We start from the raw sequence: 21946 nt of genomic DNA on the forward strand, positions 1-21946 counted from the left end.
TTGATCTATAAATTAAACATAGTATCTATTTAAAACCTCAGAAGGCTTTTCTGTCTAATTGACAATCTGATCATAAAAGTGACATGGGAATGCAAAGTATCTAGAAAAGTCAAAAGAATTTTGAAAAAGAACAAAGTTGGAGGCCTTACATTACCTGATTTAATGACTTATGAATACTTTAAAGCCAGGGTAATCAATACCACACAATCATGGACAGACACAGATCAATGGGACAGAACTAAGAGTTTAGAAATAAACCCTTATATTTATGCCCAATTGATTTAGACAAAGGTATCAAAGCAATTCAATGGGGAAAAGATACTCTACAACAAATGGTGCTGGGACAAATGGAAATCCGCTCGTGAAAAGGTGAATTTAGACTCTTCCCTTACACCATGCCCCAAAATGAACACAAAGTGGATCACATTCCTACATGTAAGAATAAAACAAGAAGACTTCAAAAAGTTCTTAAGATATGACATCAAAGACATGACCCATAAAATAAACAACTGATAAACTAAACTTCATCAAAGTAAAAAACGTTTACAATTCAAACACCACCACTAAGAAAATGAAAAGAGTCCTTGTTAGTATAGTGGTGAGTAAAAAAAAAAAGAGAAAGGACTGGGCACGGTGGCTCATGCCTATAATCCCAGCACTTTGGGAGGTTGGGGAGGGCAGATCACGAGGTCAGGAGATCGAGACCATCCTGCCCAACATGTTGAAACCTAAAAACACAAAAATTAGCCGGGCATGGTGGCGGGCACCTGTAGTCCCACTACTCAGGAGGCTGAGGCAGGAGAATCGCTTGAATCTGGGAGGTGGAGGTTGTAGTGAGCCAAGATTGCGCCACTGCACTCCAGCCTGGCGACAGAGTAAGACTCTGTCTCAAAAAAAAAAAAAAAAAAGAAAAAGAAAAAGAAAAAGAAAGAAAATGAAAATAAAGACAAGCCAAGACTGGGATAAAACATTTGCAAATCATATATTTGATAAAGGACTTGTATCCAGAATATGTAAAACTTTCTTACAATTCATTAATAAGACATGTGACCCAATTTAAAAATGGGCAAGAATTGAATAGATATTTCACTAAAGATATACAAATGGTTAACAATCACATGAAAAGATGCTCAAAATCATTAGTTGTCAGAGAAATGCAAATTAACCACAGTGAAATGCCACTTTGCACCCACTAGAATGGCTACAATAAAACAGAAAAGTCCAAGTGCTGACAAGAATGTGGAGGAACCTGAACCATTATACATTGCTGGTGGAAATGTAAAGAGGGACAGCCACTATGGAAGAGCTTGGCAATTTCTTAAAAAGTTAAACCTAAACCTACTATATGATCCCAGCAGTTTCACTCCTAGGATCTACCCAAGAGGAATGAAAATATATGTCTACAAAGACTTATACATGAATGTTCATAGCAGTATTATTCATAATAGCCCCAAACTGGAAAAAATCTAAACAATCATCAATTGGTGAATGAACAAAATATGGTATAGACATACAGTGGAATACAATTTAAAAACAATAAAAGGAACTATTGGTACATTCTACAATATGAATGAACTTCTACATTATTCTAAAGTAGGAAGCCAGACACAGAAGACCACATATTGTATGATTCCACTTACATGAAATATCCAGAATAAGAAAATCTATAGAGACAAAATAAAATAGTGGTTGCCTGATGATGCAGGTGAAAGAGGGAATTAACTGTAAAAGGCATTAACTGAGTGATGAAAATATTTTAAAACGAGATGGTGATAATGGTTGCACAGCTCTGTACATTTACTAAAGTCATTGAGTTGGACACTCAAAATGAATGAACTTTAAGGTATGTAAACTATGACTCAATAAAACTATTAAAAAAACAGTGATGTAAAAAGGAGGAAGACAAGGGAAGCATGATCAGGTGATATTTGAATGTGGATATACCTGATTGTCCCTAAATTCCTCAAGAAGCTATTGTTGAGCCTCTTCATGCCCAATGCTGTGTCTACAGTAACGGAGAGTCTCACAGAGCTCACCACATAGCAGGTAAAACAGGCAAACAGGTTACTGCATGGTAGAATATGGCCAAGGGCCAGCACAACAGATGGAGAAGCGCCACGCCGACCAGAGATGTTTTCATGAAAGTAACATCTAAACTGAGATCCTGAAGACCGTTGCTGGGCAGCTGAGAAGTGTCAATATCTCAGTGACATTCTTTTCTTTTTTTTTTTGAGACGCAGTCTCGCTCTGTCGCCCAGGCTAAAGTGCAGTGGCGCGATCTCGGCTCACTGCAAGTTCCACCTCCTGGATTCACGCCATTCTCCTGCCTCAGCCTCCCGAGTAGCTGGGACTACAGGCGCCCGCTACAATGCCCGGCTAATTTTTTGTATTTTTAGTAGAGACAGGGTTTCACCGTGTTGGCCAGGATGGTCTCAATCTCCTGACCTCGTGGTCCACCTGCCTCAGCCTCCCAAAGTGCTGGGATGTCAGGCGTGAGCCACCGCACCTGGCCTAATATCTCAGTGACATTCTATGCCATGCTATGAAGTTTAGGTTTTATGAACTGCAGAACTAGGCTGGGTGTGGTGGCTCACACCTGTAATCTCAACACTTAGTGAGGCCAAGGTGGAGGGATTGCTTGAAGCTAGGAGTTCAAGACTAGCCTGGGCAACATAGTGAGACTGCTTCTCTACGAAAAATAAAAATATAGCCAGGCATGATGGTGCATACCTGCTGTCCCAGTAACTCAGGAGGCTGAGGTGGTGGGATCGCTTGAGCCCAGGAGTTCAAGGCTGCAGTAAGCAATGTTGTGTACTGTGATGTTATTGTGAGTAGCAATAAAAAGCAGCAGTGCTGGACTTTGGGGTGAAGTGGAGTGAACTCTGCTGTTGGTCACGAGGGGAAAGGAGTCCAAATAACAAAAACAAAGAAAAAAGAAATGGAAAGTCAAGCAGATGAGTCTAGTTTGACTTAGCAGTCCACTCTTCACCTATGGGGCTCTTTGGCTCTGGTCAAGGGGGCATAGGTTACCTGGAAAGGGTTACTATTACTTTACAAGCATATGGCCTTTCTCCCAGAGGGCAGAGTTCCCAGACAGTCTGGCTATCTCTTTTAGCACGAAGGCGCCTGCTTCTTCACTCTTCCCCTTGCTGCCCAGTCTGCTTTTCCAAGGTCTATGATAGTGCTGGGAGGAACGCTGCTCCCTCTATAGGTGGAAGACACTGCTGCCCTTAGGCAGACCAGACTGTGAGTGTGGAGATGTGGTCTCAATTTCTCACAATACCACTGGTTAGCTGGAGTCAGGTCAATTACTTGGCCCTTCTGAGGCAGTTTCCTTATGCTAAAATGTTACCCGCTCCATGGGGATTACTAAGGACCATGTGAGATTCAACTGACAAGAGTGTTTATATGTAAGATATGTCCTGGTGGGGTGTGTGCGGGAGTGATAGGCCTTCCAAAAACTTAAAAAAATACAGTTGCCATCCAAGAGTCCAATGGACAAGACTGACCACAAGCTGACTTTTGGAAAAGTGTGACTGAAGAGTTTCCCAAAAGGCAAAACCACAGTAACCACAGTGTAATCTTGGAAGGGCAGATCTGGAATGTGGCTGTATTTAAGGGAGTGAAACTGAAGATGGTAGTTCTCACACTGAAGAGCAAAAAAATCACCAAGGAAACTTGCTCACGCCAGAAAGATGAGCTGCACCCCAGCCCTAGGGAACCTGTCTCTAGAAAGGGACTTAGGAATGAATCTGTGGTTTAAACATTTTCCAGTGGCTTTTATGTGCACCAAAGTTAAAGCACCTCTGGCCTAGAGCATAAAAAAGGAGCTGGAGGTGCTGATTCCAGGCAGTCAACAGGCAGCCACATTCCATTGCGGAACGCTGGAGTTTTAGGGCAGTGAATGGAGAAAAGGGGAAATCCGAGAGTAGGGGTGATCTGGACAGGTACCAATATGCAGTCCCATTATGCAAATAAAGTCTTTGCATATTTTTCACCAGAAGTGACTCTCATAAAATAAATCTCTCCAAATACTACTTTTGCTGTACATCTGGCTTTTCCCTTATTTTCACAGAAATATTCCCACTTTGTCCAATATATTTTTTTTCAGTGAATCACAATTAAAAAAAAGATGTACTTCTAATATCTAAGAAACAAACCAAGGAAGGACAAGAGCTATTAGGAGTGTTCTCTTTCTTTATTTCTTTGGTTTCTTAACACAAAAGACATGCATTCTATAAATAAAAGGAAGGTTGATTTTCTGGGAAACAATAAATTGGGAGGAATTCCCATAGTCACACCTCTGTGGTCAAGAGGCTGGTCTTCAGCCCCCATCTGGCTGTAATCTCTGATGAAATCCAGAAGAGAAGGCCCATGTGTTATCCGAGAAGGTGAAACACTCAAGGACAGTGAATGCCACAGTCCTCTGCTCAGAGCTGGGCTAGGCCCCAAGGCCCACTGAGCACAATGTCTACCCTATCTCCTTGTTACACCCTTTTCACAATATCCTTGGGTGAAGCTTCTTTTCATGGGGCTATTGGAAAGGCTCCAATACCAAAGAGCCAGACCAGCCATTTACAAACAGCCATTCACCATCAGACTGAGGAACCTACTGGGAGGGTGTGAATATGTTGGTGTTTGCTCACTAGTGCTCAGAGCCCAGATCAAAACACTGGCTTGATCTTACTTTGAAACACTGACCTCAGGTGCAGCAGTGTAAATTCTACACCAGGAGGTGGGATTGGACTCAGGAAGGCCACTACAAGAGCAGCAGGCCATGGGAAAATGATCTACCATATCCAGTGGCAAAATCTGGGCCAGTATCCTAAGGACCCACTCAGTAGCCCACAGACTGATTCTTAATACCTTCACAATCCAGGCTTGTCGGTGCTACTTCAAATTCACAAAAGGGGCTTGTAATAAGACAAGCACTGATACACTCCTAACAGGAAATGCACACCCCACCCACCTTCCGAGTCTACCCCTACAGGAAGGAGGGAGAAATGCTGGAGCTCTACCACCAGCCCAGGTTAAACGACATCCGATATCAGATTGTTGAGACATTAAAAATAAAAATATCATTTTCAAGTGCTTGTAGCAGAGGCCCAGCTCCTAAGTTGTAGGTAACAAAGGTACTTCCCTCTGAATACATGGCGATTGCACACACTGGTAAACCTGACGGTCCTGGGGTGGGGGAGACACCCCAGGCTCCACATTGTGCCTTTCTGAACAGGCTTCCAGGCCACCCCAGGCAGGCAGCAAAGGACAGGAAACCAACCAGGTGGAGATGGAGCCCTAAGACCCAGTCTTGGGTTACAGGAATTGCATCTTCTTTTAGTCTCTACTGGAAGAACTTTAAAAAACCAATTTTGGCAGCAGCAGTTGAAGGACAGCCCCACTGCCCAGTGCACTGGTAAAGGGAAATGTCCTCCTCTTGAGTCCCGCTGTGCTACATTAGGTCCCATCCAGGGAGAAGGAGGAAGCAGTATGAAATCTTTCCAAAATGTAAAGGTCATTTGCCAAGATTAGAGGAAGAAATATAAAATCTGTTCTTTGCAGCAGCAAGAGATTCTTTCGGCCTTTAGTTATGTCATAAAAGCCAGCTGTGCTTGAATGTAAAGGTCCACCTTGCTGGTCAGTCTGCCCAGGGCTGGAGGGAGGCCAGACCCTTGGGATTGGCAAGTGGATGGAGGAGCAGTGGAATGGCAGGGCAGACAAGGTTACCAGACCAAGCCAGCCCACAGCTGGTAGAAGGTAGCCCCTGGTTAGATTCTAGAGGTGCATATGGTCAACGTGCCCCAGACGCATCACAATGAGGGAAATCATCCAAGAACAAGATCGACAGGCAAGTGAGAATCTGGCCGGACCTGCTGTTTCCTGCTGGTCAAAAAAAGAAGGAATGTCAGTGAGAGTGGGGAATCTGAATGAGCGCCATGGTGGCAGTAGGAGGTAATCACAGGGGCGTCTGGAGCCCCCAGCCCCAGCTAGGAGCCCCCACCAAGAAGAGTGGCAGTAATTCAGCAGATAGCTCTCTACACCTATGATTTTAAAAGTCCTCTGACAGTGGGTGTGAAGACAAACCCCATGAGCACCTTACTACAGGCCCAGTCAAGAGTATACTGATTCCACACACACTGGGGCTCAGAGGGAACCCCCAGCTTGATGCGAGGCCTCAGGACCCTGGGATCCGAATGTGGGGTGGATACCGCCCTTCTCCAGTTAGACGGTTTTCCATTTAAACACAGATTTGCCCTTAGTGTCTTTTACGCTTTTTTCTTCCTGCAAAAGTTTGTTCACATAAAAAAAAATTATTTTTCTTTCCAGTTTCTTTCAAGTGTTTCTTTGTTTAAATTTCCTTCAGTATCTTTCAAGTATCTTTTTTTCCCTTCTGTTCTCCTGGACAGATGGAAAAGGCCTCACTGAAATCCCAAAATTAGACATGGGGAAAACTTCTCTTCTCCCTGCTTACCCAGCAATGAGGACAGAATCCTTGGTGCCACTGTGGAAGAAGGAACGTGCCTGTGTGCAGCCCTCCACTGCTGTTGCCACACCATCTCAGGCACGGAGGACACTTGGGTCTGTCCTTTCACCCCCAACTACATCCCAGTTTCCAGCAGGCTTGGACATTGCAGTCTCCCCATGGCAAAGTGGCCAGAACTCGGCTGGAGAACAAGCAGGCGAAGGGGAGCATCAGATGGAAGGTCTTCTGTGAACAGCGGGCCCACAGAGAGGCGGTGGGTAGGAGCTGGGCCTGGATGGAGCCTGTGTTCGTGTGGACCAGAAAACAGTTCCACGTCACCAGCTGCGGGATCCAGAGGAGCTTGTTTTCCATGCTGTGCATCTTGATGACCCAGGCCTGAAGGTCACGAGGGTGGCACAGTAGGGGAGGGCTTAAGCACCTGGAAAAACTGTACCTCCGGCGAGCTCGCATTTCGCCACCTCTTCTGGTCCACTGCCTCTCCTGAGGGACTGTTCCTGGAAGGATGCGCCTATGTCTGTACCAGATCCCTGCCCCACCACATCCCCATCCTCTGCCTTAGATGGTGAGGAGAGGGATGCAGCCCACACCGACCCCTCCCTCATGGCATGCCATGGGGGCCATGAATGTCCAGCAGTCCGTCTCTGGGTCATACATCTCCACTGAGCTTAGGTTTGACTGTCCGTCATAGCCCCCTACAGCATAGAGGCGCCCACAGCTGGCCACCAGGGAGACCCGGCTCCGGCGCGTGTGCATGGGGACAATCAGGCACCACTGGTCTGCCACAGAGCTGTACATCTCAGCAATGCTGAGGAAGCCAGAGCCATCGTAGCCCCCGCAGACAAACATCTTGCTCCCCAGGGAGGCGGCTCCGTGCCGGCAGCGCTTGTTGAGCATGCCAGCTGCAGGGTGCCAGGTGGCAGTGTGGTGGTTGTAGTGCTCCACCTACAGTGGGGAGAGAGGCACAGGTACAGGACAGTCAGAGACAAAGCTCAGTCCATAGAGTGACCGTGCAGGGCACAGCAGCCCCCATGATGTCAAACTCCTGTGGGAGGCATGGGGATGAGGAGCTCTGCCAGTATTCCCTCTGCTGCAGGCCTGCTCTTTGGCGTATGGGGCAGGGAGAGGTCACCTCACCTGACCCTTTCTGTCTGCATCTAAGGAAACAAAAAAAAGGATGTGCCCAAGGATAAAATGCTAGGTAGTGACAGAACCTGTATGAGAGCTGGGTCTCCTGTAATCTCCAGGGCTTTCCACTGCGGCACTGACTGACTATGGAATGACTAGTAAATGGCTGTTGAGCCTTTTTTACAGAATAAATACAATTTCAAACAAATTATCCAAAAGAATACAACTGTTTGCAAATTTACACTTGTAGATTTGCAGTGTCTATGCAGTGTCCGACAGACAGTAGAACAGGGTGGTGGCTGCAGATGTGACTACCCTTCACCCTTCTTTTGCGTACACTGGCTCGTTCTCTGTAAGTTCAGAATTTCAGAAGATGCAGTGGATAGCCTGAAACCTCACTAGATGATACTTTATCCAGCTATGGCAAGGCTGAAGTTTTTTCAATTAATGATCTTCCAAAATAAATCTCAAAGACAGAAGAAGTAGGTGCCCTTATCCCAGGGGGCCCAGACTCACACTGCTGAAGATCTGCAAACCATCATGGCCGCCTGACACATATATCCTGCCCTCAAAGACCGTAACCCCAGCAGCACTGCGATTCGAGCTCATCGGGGTCACCACTGTCCACCTTCAGGAAAGAGTCAAAATAGGAGGGAAAGCATGAGATTCAGGGTTCTTGTCCCCCCAAGATAGCCTAGCAGGGTTCAGGTGAATTGTGCTGGCCATCTCTCTACCTCTTATCACCTCTCCCACCACCTCTCTGACAGCTCTCCCTGGCTGCCGCCTCTCACCCAAGCTGCAAACCGACAGCCCATCTTCTCTGCTCATCTCCACGGCTGCTCAAAATCATTGTGTCTCATACAAGGCCTCTTTCTCTTACAGTTCTGCTCCTCCCTGCACTCCCTGCCTCGTTAAGCAGACGACCAGCTCTCTAGCTGCTGTACTTATAAATCTCAGTGCTATTCTGGCTGCTTCTCCCTCACCGTCAACATTCCTGTGGTCCCCCAAGTCCTGGCTGGTTTGCTTCCGAATCAGTGCTTGTTCCCATCCCCACTGCCAGTGCCCTACCCTGACCTCTCATCTGGACCACTGCCACAGCCTCTTTACAGGCCGCCTGGATTTCACACCAGTCCCATCCAACCCCACCCAGCCAGAGGGATTGCTTCTCCTGTACCTGGACCATGTCCGTCCAGTGGCTCCTCACTGTCTCCTCTAAGACAGTCCAGGTTCCTTCATGTGGTTTTAAACTTTTTTTATTTTTGAGACAGGGTCTCACTCTGTCACCAAGGCTGGAGTGCAGTGGTGCAATCATAGCTCACTGCAGTTTTGACCTCCCAGAATCAAGCAATCTTCCTGCCTCAGCCTTCTCAGTAGCTGGGACTACAGGCTTACGCCACCATGCCTGGCTAATTTCTCTCTCTCTCTCTTTTTTTTTTTCATAGAGACAGGGTCTTCCTACGTTGCCTAGGCTGGTCTCGAACTCCTGGGCTCAAGTTACCTTTCTGCCTCGGCCTCCCAAAGTGTTGGGATTACAGGCGTGAGCCACTGTGCCCGGCTCTTCATGTGGTTCTTTACCTCTTGGTCCTCATCTACCCTTCAGCTTCACCCCACAGCGTATGCTACCCACCCTGCTCCGTCTCCCATCCACACACTGGGCTCCAGCCCATGAGAGGATCATTGCTGTTCTCGATTACAGTGAACACTTTCTTATTGCAGCCTCGCTCCTTGTTGTCTCCCCGCCTATGATGAGCAAACACCTCCCACTGGCTATCCATGACAGGTCTCACCTTGGAAGACATCCCTGCTACCCTGTCCCTTCCTGCAACCCTGGGGAAGATGAAGGTTCTCTCTGTTCTGTGTCCAAGAGCTTCTGACACAGGCCTCCAGGGTAGGACGATCATGATGCAACCTATGGCCCAACCACACTGGGTGCTTTAAAGGATCTCAGACACCCAGCTTGCTGTCTGATCCATAGTAGACTGGTTAAGTGAACAGAATACTGGCTTAAAGGCATCCTAATAAGTCCATTCAACTAATTTGTTTATATTTTATTATATAAGATGAGAGGATTCAAACACTAAAATGAAAAACTCGGGCTAACCTTGTCAATGTTTTTCAAAGAGTTTTCCACAAATGAGTCCCACAAGACGGTGACTGGTGTGTATTAAAAACCCGAGGTTAAACAGAGTTATTTACTGCAGGGTTTCTTAGAGCCTTTAAAATGTTAATATATCTTACGGAAAGACAAGGACTCTGGCAGTTCAGACATCAACATTTTCCATGCCTATCTGACCACGGAACTTAAAAACTTTTTATTTTTTTTCCAAATCATATCCTACCCACTTTGGAACATGCTGTTCATCTACTTCTTATCCCCTCTTGCCTGTATTTCCATTAAAATGGGCTGATTTAGCTAAAAGGTACAGACCATTAAATAACTATTTCCAAGCATCTATGTAGACTATTTGTTTTAAAATTTTATTTACTCATTCTTTCACTTAACCGAGGGTTATTAAATATCTGGTATATAAAAAGTACTATAGGGGCAAAAAGGTAAGACATTCTCTACCCTCAAGAAGCTTAAATTTAAAAAACTGCAGTTCTGATTTTTATACTCTCTGTTTATCAGCTCCAGTTGCCCCAAGGGAGTTGGATTCCTTACTTGTCCGTTTCAGGTGAGTAGGTCTCCACGGAGCTGAGGGAAGAGTTGCCATCGTAGCCCCCACAGACGTAGATCTGCCCGTCCAGCACGACTGTCCCCATGGCACTGAAACAGACAGAGCTGTCATCCCAGATGAGCCGTAGCCTTCCTGGAGCAGCCTCTCTTGCCCACTGAGAAACAAACCTACCTACTGCCTCTTTCTGCAACCTAAATCTCAGGTATGTGACTAAGTACAGGCAAAAAACTGAGGTGACAGAAGCTGCCCTATCATTCCTCTTGTGCCCCACCCTTCTACCGCAGGCTGCCTCCCCTCCCCGCTCTTCTCTGTCCTTAATCTTTCTAAAATGCTCACCTTCCACCTCACCATGTGAAGGCTGAATTTACCTTGAAGGCCCAACGCAACTTCCTCTTTCCTCTTCCTCCCCTTTGTAAGAATTACTCTTTCCTGCCCCTACACTCCCTGAGTGGCTTATTACAGCAGTTGTTACAATCATTCATTCATCCATCAGATCTTTATCAGCTGGGGTTTAGAGTGGTAAGCAAGCCAAAGTTCCAGCCCACAAGGCACTTATGTTCTGACATTATAGGCTACCAGGAATCTATCTGCCACTTCTGTTTGTGTGTAATTTTTAATCAAAGCCTTGATCTGTCACTCAGGCTAGAGTGCAGTGGTACCATCAGAGCTCACTGTGCCTTGAACTCCTGTGCCCAGTTGATCTTCCTGCACCTCAACCTCCCAAGTAGCTGGGATTACAGGTGTGCACCACCACACCCAGCTAATTTTTTTTTTTTTTTGAGACAGGGTCTTGCTATGTTGCCCAGGCTGGTCTCAAAACTTCTGTCCTCAAGTTATCCTCTTGTCTCGGCCTCCCAAAGTGCTGGGATTACAAGAGTGAGCCACCACACCCAGCCAATCTATCTGCCACCTCTTAATAAGTGAGGACCTCCTGGAAGACAGGAAGGTCCTCACTTCATCTTCATCTGTGTGACCTTCACAGTGATAAGTATGATGTCCTGTATGTAACAGGCACTGAATGTATGTTTGTTGTGTTACCTCTGCTTTTTCCCACTCAATTCACATATGTTGTTTTCATCATGTGTATGGCCTCTAATTTATCTTAGTGGTTGATGCCACAGCTCCTGTTTGCTGTGCATTTACTACATGTGTCAGGTACTCTACATTTGCTATTTTCTTTTTTCTTTTTTTTTTTTGAGACGACGTCTTGCTCTATCATCAGGCTGGAGTGCAGTGGCACAATGATGGTTCACAGCAGTCTTGATCTCCTGGGTTCAAGGGATTCTCCCACCTCAGACTCCCCAGTAGCTGGGACTACAGGCACATGGCACCATGCCCAGCTAATTTTCTTTTTGTATAGATGGGGGTCTCACTATGCTGCCCAGGCTGGTCATGAACTCCTGGGCTCCAGCAATCATCCTCCTGCCTTAGCCTCCCAAAGTGCTGAGATTATAGGTGTGAGCCACTATGCATGGCCCACTTGCTATTTTCAGCCCTTAGCACACCCTGCAAGGAAGGAAAGAGCACCATAATCACTGTACAGACAGGCAGCTATAGCTTGGGGAGGCTGAGGTCTCTCCTCAAGACTGCCCAGAGAGAGGCCTGCCTCAGATTTAAATGAGACAAGCCCAACTACCCAACTCCTCACATGCCAAGTTTTTCTAATATCAAAGACCCAGGGGTCTGGTGTAATCATGTAATCTTCCACTCTACACAAAGCCTTATAAGGAATTCAGCATGAATGCCAAGCTGTATTTTCAAATGTGATGCTGGTGAAGATTAAAAATGAATCTAGGTTTCTAACAAACAGGAAAATAAAACATACCAGGCTTAATGCTACCTTTTTTTTTTTTTTTTTTTTTTGAGACAGAGTCTCATTCTGTCAACCAGGCTGGAATGCAGTGGCACGATCTTAGCTCACTGTAACCCTTGCCTCCCTGGTTTAAGCAGTTCTCCCTGCCTTAGCCTCCCAAGTAGCTGGGATTACAGGCGCCCACCACCATGCCTGGCTAATTTTTATATTTTTAGTAAAGACAGGGTTTCACCACGTTGGCCAGGCTGTTCTCAAACTCCTCACCTTAGGTGATCCGCCCTCTGTGGCCTCACAAAGTGCTGGGATTATAGGCGTGAGCCACTGTGCCTGGCTTGCTGCTACCTTTTAAATGTACATAGTAATCAAACTGATCCACAGAATGTCCCTTTCAGGGACATGATAACAGACCCCCTGGACCAGCCCAAAAGAGGAGAGGGACTTGCCTTAGGTAAGTACTGAGGGAAGATCACACATTTACTAGACATGATTACTATCCTTCTGGACACGGACACAAACATAAAAATTACATAACAAAACAGGTGTTGAACAATATGAAAATGAATTAAGAGGTGCCACAAAACTGCATGAGATTAACTATCAACTAGGTAGTAAAGGTGAGTGTGAAGAGGAGAAAATGCTGATTAGCATGGACTGGAATAGTCCAGTGTAAGAAAGCTCTATGGGATGGCGTAGAACACTGGGGGAGATGGGAAGGAAAGATGGCACAATGTCACTAACTGGCAGGACAGACAGCTGTGTGGGATGTCAGGAGAGAAGTGACTAGGAACGCTTTAAGGGAGCCTATAATTTAAAAGGGATGTAATGGAACCGGGCCCACACTAATAACAGGGTATTAACCACAGTGAAGGAAAGGAATACCCAGAGGACTTTCCTCCAAGACAGCACTCTAAACCAAGTAACATCAAAGCAAGGAAGTGGTCCAGAGCATACACACAAGGAAGGACAGTTGACTGCAGTCAAAGCAAAAAAGCTACTCATGGTTGGGGACATGGAGCAATGAGTCACTCAAACACAGGAAGCTGCAAAGTATCCAAGCAGCAAAAGTGGGGATGGTGGGAGGAAAAGACTCCCAACGCATTCTTGGGAGGGGCAGATCTTACGTATTTTTTTCTTCCCAAAGGAACCTACCCCAATGTTTTGTGAACTGGTCTCACCAGTACAAAGGCAGATCCCTCCCAGCTCACATCCACATGTGAACGCTGCTGGATGTGGAACAACATTAGGCATATGTCAAGGAAGCTCAATGTGTAAAAGCGATCAATGCAGAGCTGTCCTGGGTAATGGGCAAGGGGGCCCTGGGCAGCTTTCCTCTCCCCTCCTTGGGCTGCGCCAGCCTTTCGGCTGCCCACACGTGTGACGACTCTATCATGTGTCTGACATAATAAAACATGCCACCTGTTATCACCTCAGCATTAAGAAGGCTAAACACAGGCACCAGGATGTCTTCTAATCCCACTTCTTATTCGGGCAATATAAGCAGAGAAGTGGAGGGAGCAGGTAGCTAGAATGTACTGAGTGACATACCAACTTGGCCCACCTTGCAAATACCTATGTTTTCCTGTCTAGGAGAATGTGTGTGACCTAAATAAAAGAACACTGCTTTGGTTCATATTCTCCCCAGGTAGTGGAAACTCATGTGTGAGGGGAGTCCTGGGGAAGGAAGGTATACAGAAAAACACCTTGGATTTCCTTTTATCACTAATAAAGGTAAATCCTCCTTATTCTTCAAGTTTCAACTTTAATCCCACCTCTTCCCTGAAATCTTCCAGAAGTTCCAGTCCAGTTTCTCTCCCTCCTTGAATCTTCCATAATACACATTTCCAGTCCTTATCTGGCACTTAAAATAACAACACAACTTCCACATGTCCACGTCTGGTCTCCCCAAGTTCCTCAAAGGACAAGGCGGGTATTTTACTTTTAAGCAGATGGGGGCTTGCTCCCAGGAGGTACTGGCAGTGGCTGGCCTGGCTGCAGGAAACTCCTAGGCCAAAGCTTGTATTTTACTTTACTGTGTGCCCCTGCTTGTCTAGCATGGCGCTCCCCAGGTGCTCAGTGTGTATGTTCGGGCTGCACGTGGCTTCCAGAATACCTTCTCTTGCTATTCATGCTCCCCACTCTGGTCCATGTGTCTGTCTCCGGGTTGTACGCCTCCACAGTGCTCAGCCGTAGCTGGCCGTCATATCCTCCAATGGCATAGAGAAGCCCGTTCACCACAGCCACGCCAACACGGCTGCGGGCTGTTGTCATGGGACGGCACCTCTCCCAGTGATTGGCGATGGGGTCGAACACTTCCACCACATTCAGGGAATCACCTGCATAAAAATTTGCTACTCAAATTAAAACAAATGAGACCACTTGTTTAGATCACAGCTATTGGGCATTGATTATACGGAACATTTGACTCAATTCTACTAGCTCTTCCCACAGAATTACTCAAGGCACAAGGGCCCACTAAGAAATTTCAGCCATGATCACCTCAAACCTAATTCTTTAAGGAAAATCAGAATCAGACAGGAGGTATTTATTTTTTAGAGAGGGCAGTTTTCAGTTACAATTAGGTACTCCACCTGCTTAAAGTCAAAGGTATAGGCGAATCGATACAATATTTCCTCCAGGCAGGAGGCATGCCAGAGGGACGGGCATGCGCTCCAGTGCTTTCATTTGCTAGTGGGTGACCCAAGGCAAGGGGCTTTGTGTCCCCACCCTCTGCTTCACACATGAAATGGAGATAATCTTTACGGATTAAATGATGTAACAGGTAAAGCACCTAGCATGGTTCAATATACTTAGTGCTCAATAAATAGTCACAGCAGCAAGGAATGATCATTCCAGCCCTATCTTTTGCATCAGGTTTTTGTGATGATCAAATAAAATAACTCCCTCTTCCCGTGGTATGCTGCTATGGGGCACTTGGCATTTCATTTGCACACTGCTCCAGCGTGCACTGAGTTGAGGACTTACCTGTTCCAGGCCCTATGATTAACAAGCAGCAGCTAGTACCCAACTCTCATTAACATTCAATTAAAAACAAAACTGGGCCAGGTGCGGTGGCTCACACCTGTAATCCCAGCACTTTGGGAGGCCAAGGTGGGCAGATCACTTGAGGTCAGGAACTAAAACCAGCCTGGCCAACATGGTGAAACTCCATCTCTACTAAAAATACAAAAATTAGCTGGGTGTAGTAGCATGTGCCTGTAGTCCCAGCTACTCATGAGGCTAAGGCGGGAGAATTGCTTGAACCCGGGAGGCAGAGGTTGCAGTGAGCTGAGATTGCACCACTGCACTCCAGCCTGGGTGACAAGAGTGACACTCCATCTCAAAAAATTTAAAAACAATAAAAAATAAAAACAAAACTGCCTGGGAGTGCCCACCAACTCCTCCCAAGTTGGGAGGCCATGCAGCTTTCTGAAAATCTTACTTTTAGATTCAAAAACTGCCAATAACCCACGGACTGTAAAGCATGTGTGTGTTTCACAGTGGGTGGGGCTGACAGTGGTAGAGCCTGTGTATTTGGATAATCTTTCTCTTGGGGACATTCTCAGTCTAACCCCAGAGATTCATATAACCAAATGTGAATAGTCTGGTATGGAATTGGGTCTCTGACTGTATCCTATCCAGGGCTGACAGGATGCTATACCATAGCCAATGTGATACTAGGGCAAAAGTGCTGGCTCAGGAACCAGTACACCCAAGTTCTAGTCCTTGTTCTGCCAAAAACAATTGTATGAACATAGTGAAAGTTCGGTGGGGCTCAATTTCTTCACTTGTCAGGTGAGCAGGCTAGGCCTCAAAGATTTCTAGAAGGTCTCTTTAGCACTGATATTCTGATTCAATGGCCTGAATATGTGACATGCTCTAACTGTAGAGCAATTGTATAAAATCAAGAGGGGCAAGGGAGATGACAGCACAAAACAGAGACACCAGAAGGACCAGGCTAATTTGTTTGGTGCTTCCTCATCCATGGAGTCCAAGATGGGGGTCTATAAAGGGGAGCCGCAAGGTACCTGCTGAGTTGAGGCCCCCCACGGCGTAGATAAGCCCAGCGATGGACGTGCAGCAGCGTGGCCGGGTTCTGAAAGCTGGCAGGTGGGGCCGGCGCTCTGGCATGAGGTGGTAGTCCTTTGCTTCATCTACCAGGTCCCTGGAATAAGGTGGAAGATGCTAGAACAGGAGGTATCCCCCCTGACTTAGTCCTTGTTTGCATCCCTGAGCCTGGCTCCCCACTGCCAACTGCAGGGGAAACCTGGGAGGAGAAGCCTTCTGGAAGGTCTGGTCTCAAAGAAACCAGGTGAGTTCTGGGAAAATCATATATGGCTACTGACATATATTCAAAATTAAAGGGGCAAGACAAGTTGAGACCACCTCAGCTAGTGTAATCAGGTACAGATTAGGCATGAGAAAAACAGGGTAGTGGCCAAAATGGCTGGACCTGGGAGTTCCGACAAGCAGCAAGCACCCTGTCGCCACTCAGACCTAGCCCTTCCTTTCCATCCCCACAACTGCACCATGGCTTGCAACCTGCAATTAATCACCACTCACCTGCATGGTGGCAGCTCCTCCCACATTTCCCTGCCTCCAGCCTGTCCCTCCATTCCACTTCCACACTAGAGTTCAAGCTAAGGCCCTTCAATGGCCACCCACTGCAGACAGAATAAAGTCCAAACTCCTCAACAGCACCCTTGAGACTGCTGGTCACTGGGCCATAGCTACCTCCAGACACAACTCCACCCTGTCCTGACACACACCTCCACACCACCTGCCATGGACAAGCACTTACTTCCTCCTGAACCAGCTGATCCCAACCAGGACATGGGAAATGAAGGAAAGCTGAATATGTGTAAAGTTTTTATCGGCAAAGGAGAAAAAAATATTTCAGGGTTGTGAATTTGACAAGCAATCTGGAGGAGAATGAACATTTTTCTCTGCTCTTCTACTTTTACAGCAGTCATCCTATAGGGCTGCCATCTTCTGAACTGTTTGAGTAGCTCTGCTGTGCCATGTTGTCATTGACTTACTCTGGGTAAAAGTTTCATGTGTTGGTAAACATGTCCGCCCCTTGCCCATCATCATAGATGGAAAGCCTACACCTGCCAGAGGCCCCCCATGCCCAAGGCACTGACTAATATTTACTGACGAGGGCAAGGAGCCCCAGGAATTCCCATTTGCAGCAATGAGTGAGGTGCTGGTGTGGATAGGGTCAGGGCAGGCAGTAAAGATACTTGCACATTCATAAATAGCTCAGTGGGGAAAGTTGCTGGGAAATCCTCAGATAACTCAGCAGGGGAAAGCCCTTTCTGCTTTGATGCTCCCACATGGCACATCTCTCTGCCCAAGGAGTAAGATTCGGCCTCTTCACACTTGCTCTTCCAGTTTCTAGACAGAGGGCTGACCAATCTGTGTGCCATGAATTAGATTGACCACTCTAAATGCTTTCTTTCCAGAACTGGAACAGGTGGCCAACTCCTCTTCCCTGCTTAGACCTTTAGCAGTGTCCTGTGCAGGTCCACCCTCACTCACCTGCATTTGTGGCAGCAACGCACCAGGTCATCCTGCTGTACTCTGTCTGAAAGGAACTGGGGCCGGCAGAGGGGCAAGCGGATATTGGACAGCAGCTCAGGCAGGTAGGGACCCCTCTGCTCCCGGTCGTATCTGACCCAGGCCAATGCAGCTTCAAAGACCTGTCATGAGAGTGGATGCTCTGGCAGCAAATCCTCCCACCCAGGGGCCACACCCCAGGCCTGCAATCTGAATGCCTCCACTTCCTATACTGAAGCAGTCCCTTGGGCCCATCAATCTTTTCTCCTACTTGTCTCTGAAATCCCTGATTTCTCTCTACTTCCTAGGCTACTAGTACAGCTTCCTGAATTTCATTATGATTATGATTATGATTGCATAGTGAAAAATCATCAATGGCATCTTATTCCTTTCTGTCAAAAAAAAATTCCTGTTTCCCTTCCCGCTGCCCCTGCACCCCTGCTCCCTCTAAACTGCCTCCATCACCCTCTCTGTACTCTAGCGAGGCTGGGCTGGTTCTCCTGTTCGCACTGTCCCCCCTCACCTAAAATGCCCTCTCATCTCCTCTTCATCGAAACCCATTCGCCTATTTTAAGGCCTGGCTCTAGATCGATGTTCTCCAAGGAGCCTTTCTTAATGGCTCCAACCACAAGGATATCACCTTCTAAAGCCCTATAGCCCTTACAAAATTTATCACTCAAATAAATGTGAGCTGCCCCGCCCCCCAGCCCCATCATATTAATCAGTGTAAGAGCTAGGGACAGGACACCTAGTTCTTGGAAGGAGGCTTTTTCCTCGAAATCAGTGTCTACGCCGCTAAGCCCAGGGTCCACTTTTCTCTCAGGCTCCTATCAAGCCCGTTTCACCTCCCTAGCATCCCCCTTTCCTAGAGGAAAGAGGAAAATAAATCATACCTTTTAATCCCTCCTCAAATTTCTTTCATTTTTTTATTTTGGAGACAGGGTCTCGCCCCACCACCCAGGCTGGAGTACAGTGGCGCAATTTCAGCTCACCACAACCTCTGCGTCCCAGCTCAAGCAATCCTCCCACCTCAGCCCAAGTAGCTGGGATTACAAGCCAGGAGTTTAAGCTGAACCATGCCTGGCTAACTTTTGTGCTTTTAGTAGAGATGGGGTTTCACCATGTTTCCCAGGCTGGTTTTAAACTCCTGAGCTCAACAAATCTGCCCACCTTGGCCTCCCAAAGTGCTGGGATTACAGGCGTGAGCCACTGCTCCTGGCCCTCCTTAAATTTCTAACATTTGTCCCTCATCCTCACTCTCAGGTGAGAAAACAGAAAATCAGAAGAGAATGTCAGTAAGAATCTACCTGTTCCCTGTCCCTGGGTGTGTGCCCCAGCTCTCCCTCCTGCTATTGTGGATATGGATGGCTTGTGCTCCTATCAAAGATGCACACCCTTACGCCCTAGACTGTCTGTTCTCACTTATTCCAGAACATCATTCCAACAAGTACTCTCCCATTTCTCCAACATTATCAATTCTTCCCTCTCTTCTGGAAAATTCCCACCAGCAGTCAAATATGCTGTAATTTTGCCGGGCCTGGCGCAGTGGCTCACACCTGTAATCCCAGCACTTTCGGAGGCCAAGGCAGGCGGACCATCTGAGGTCAGGAGTTCGAGAACAGCCCAGCCAACATAGTGAAACCCTGTTTCTACTAAAAATACAAAAATTAGCCAGGCATGATGGCGTGTACCTGTAATCCCAGCTACTCAGGAAGCTGAGGCAGGAGAAATGCTTGAACCTGGGAGGCGGACGCTGCAGTGAGCTGAGATTGTGCCATTGTGCCATTGTATTCCAGCCTGGGTGACAGAGTAAGACTCTGTCTCAAAAAAAAAAAAAAAAAGGCCTGGCATGATGGTTCATGCCTATAATCCCAGCACTTTGGGAGGCCAAGGTGACAGGATCATGTGAGGCCAGAGTTCAAGACCAGCCTGGCCAACATGGCGAAACCCCATCTCAACTAAAAATATAAAAATTAGCCAGGCGTAGTAGTGGGCACCTGTAATCCCAGCTACTTGGGAGGCTGAAGCAGGAGAATCGCTTGAACCTGGGAGGCAGAGAGGCTGCAGTGAGCTGAGATTGTTGCCATTGCACTACAGCCTGCCTGGGCATCGGAGCAAGACTCTTTCTCAAAAAGAAACAAACAAACAAACAAACAATCCCTCTTGATTTTTCACAGACCCCTCCCACAGCCGCCTCAATGTTCTGCTCTTCCTTAGAACAAGATTCTTTCAAAAAGTTATCTACACTTGGCCAGGCACAGTGGCTCACGCCTGTAAACCCAGCATTTTGGGAGGCCGGGGTGGGCGGGTCACTTGAGGTCAGGAATTCGAGACCAGCCTGGCCAACATAGTGAAACCCCGTCTTTACTAAACGTATAAAAATTAGCCTGGCATGGTGGTGCGTGCCTGTAATCCCACCTACTCAGGAGGTTGATGCAGGAGAATTGCTTGAACCCGGGAGATGGAGGTTGCAGTGAGCCAAGATCGTGCCACTGCACTCCAGCTTGGGTGACAGAATGAGACTGTCTCAAAAAAACAACAAAAAAATTATCTATACTTGCTGTTTCTGGTTCACAGCAGGATTACTTCTAATAGTAAACATTGGAAATAACCCAAACGTGCAAGAATAAGGCGAGTAGGTTGATAAAAATCAACAATGCTATTTAGACACTAAAATGTACAGAGGCCAGGTGCGGTGGCTCACGCCTATAATCCCAGCACTTTGGGAGACTGAGGCGGGAGGATCACTTAAGGACAGTAGTTCAAGACCAGCCTGGGCAACTTGGTGAAATCCAGTCTCTACAAAAAATACAAAAATTAGCTGGGTGTGGTGGTATATGCCTGTAGTTCCCGCTACTCGGGAGGCTGAAGTGGGAGGATGAGGCTGCAGTGAGCCATGATCTTGCTACTGCACTCCAGCCTAGGTGACAGAGCAAGATACTGTCTCAAAAAAATAAATAAAACACATAGAGAGTTTTCATGAAAAATGCATGATACAGTAAAACAAGCTCCATAATATACAACAGCCACATACATGTCATGATCTTAATTTTGTAAAAAAAAAATAAATATATAAAACAATGATTATAAAGAGCAGCACCTCATGTCACCTGCACAGACTGCTACTGTGCTCACATACCTGCTCCTCAGATTTGACATTCAGCTCATCCCGAGACACCAGCTCAAGCACGTCTTCCAAGGGCAGGGCCAGGAACTCTTCTGACATGGACACCTCCACAAAGTGCTGGTGGATGAAGCTGTTGGCAGCGTCGTACAGCACAGCACACATCATTGTCTCAGCAAACTGGCGCACACCCAGGCAGTTTTTTGGGTGAAGCCTTTTGGCATAAGAAAAGAAAAAAAAAATTAGAGGAAGAAAGGATGTTACCTTTGATCATTCTCAGGCTGGTTCTGGGTAGAGCCACAGAATGAAAACAAATTCTTAACCTCAGCTTTGTTGGAAACTCTCTGTGTGACACAAGCTGTACTTCTGTGGGACTCAACTTCTAAAGGTATAAAATTAAGAAGAAAGATTATCCTCAAAGGTCCCTGCCTTTTGGGCCTGGTGCTCTGTGCATCAGGTGGAATGAGCTCTCTGGGTAGTTCTGTAAAGTAAGTGTCAGAAGGCGAGAAGTAACCGTCACAGGAGCGCATGCACTGAAAATCTGCTTGAGATGTTCCACCACTGAAATTCCTGGTTGAGTGTCCAGGGCACTATCTCAACTTTGGTCACAAGGAAGGCACTGAAGTCACAGAATTAGAGTTTAAAAAACAAAGACAGGGCCGGGCACGGTGGCTCACGCCTGTAATCCCAGCACTTTTGGAGGCTGAAGTGGGCGGATCGTGAGATCAGGAGATCGAGACCATCCTGGTTAACACGGTGAAACCCCGTCTTTACGGGGTTTACTGTATTTTACTTTGTAAAAATACAAAAAATTAGCCGGGCGTGGTGGCGGGCGCCTGTAGTCCCAGCTACTCGGGAGGCTGAGGCAGGAGAATGGTGTGAACCCAGGAGGCAGAGCTTGCAGTGAGCCGAGATCGCGCCACTGCACTCCAGCCTGGGTGACAGAGCGAGACTCTGTCTCAAAAAAACAAAAAATAAACAAACAACAAACAAAAAAACAAAAAACATGGAGAGATAGCTTCTTTAATATGGGAACCCTTATACTTTTTCTTTTTTTTTTTCTTTTTTTTTATTTTTTGAGACAGGGTCTCACTTTGTCCCCCAGGCTGGAGTGTAGTAGCATGAACATGGCTAACATCAGCCTTGACCTCCTGGGCTCAAGCGATCCT

The 21946-nt window shown here is 46.8% G+C and overlaps 1 protein-coding gene across 2 annotated transcripts in view; it reads right to left on the bottom strand.

Moving 5' to 3' along the window:
* Positions 1-4177: 4177 nt before the first annotated feature.
* The window catches only part of KLHL18 (kelch like family member 18), a 61035-nt gene continuing 43266 nt past the window's right edge, over positions 4178-21946 (bottom strand). Inside the window, exons 4-10 of one of the 2 annotated variants that reach the window (XM_025376261.1) lie at positions 20793-20991; positions 17636-17796; positions 16123-16259; positions 14208-14430; positions 10269-10373; positions 8123-8234; positions 4178-7423 (exon numbers count right to left, since the gene is read on the bottom strand). In XM_025376261.1, coding sequence (XP_025232046.1) covers positions 7037-7423; positions 8123-8234; positions 10269-10373; positions 14208-14430; positions 16123-16259; positions 17636-17796; positions 20793-20991 — 1324 coding nt within the window. In that variant the 3' untranslated portion in view covers positions 4178-7036. Of the gene's footprint in view, positions 7424-8122; positions 8235-10268; positions 10374-14207; positions 14446-16122; positions 16260-17635; positions 17797-20792; positions 20992-21946 lie in introns of both variants that reach the window. The other variant, XM_025376260.1, reaches the window with a different exon arrangement.

This window comes from Theropithecus gelada, chromosome 2, assembly GCF_003255815.1.
Source record: "Theropithecus gelada isolate Dixy chromosome 2, Tgel_1.0, whole genome shotgun sequence".
Lineage (NCBI taxonomy): Eukaryota > Metazoa > Chordata > Mammalia > Primates > Cercopithecidae > Theropithecus > Theropithecus gelada.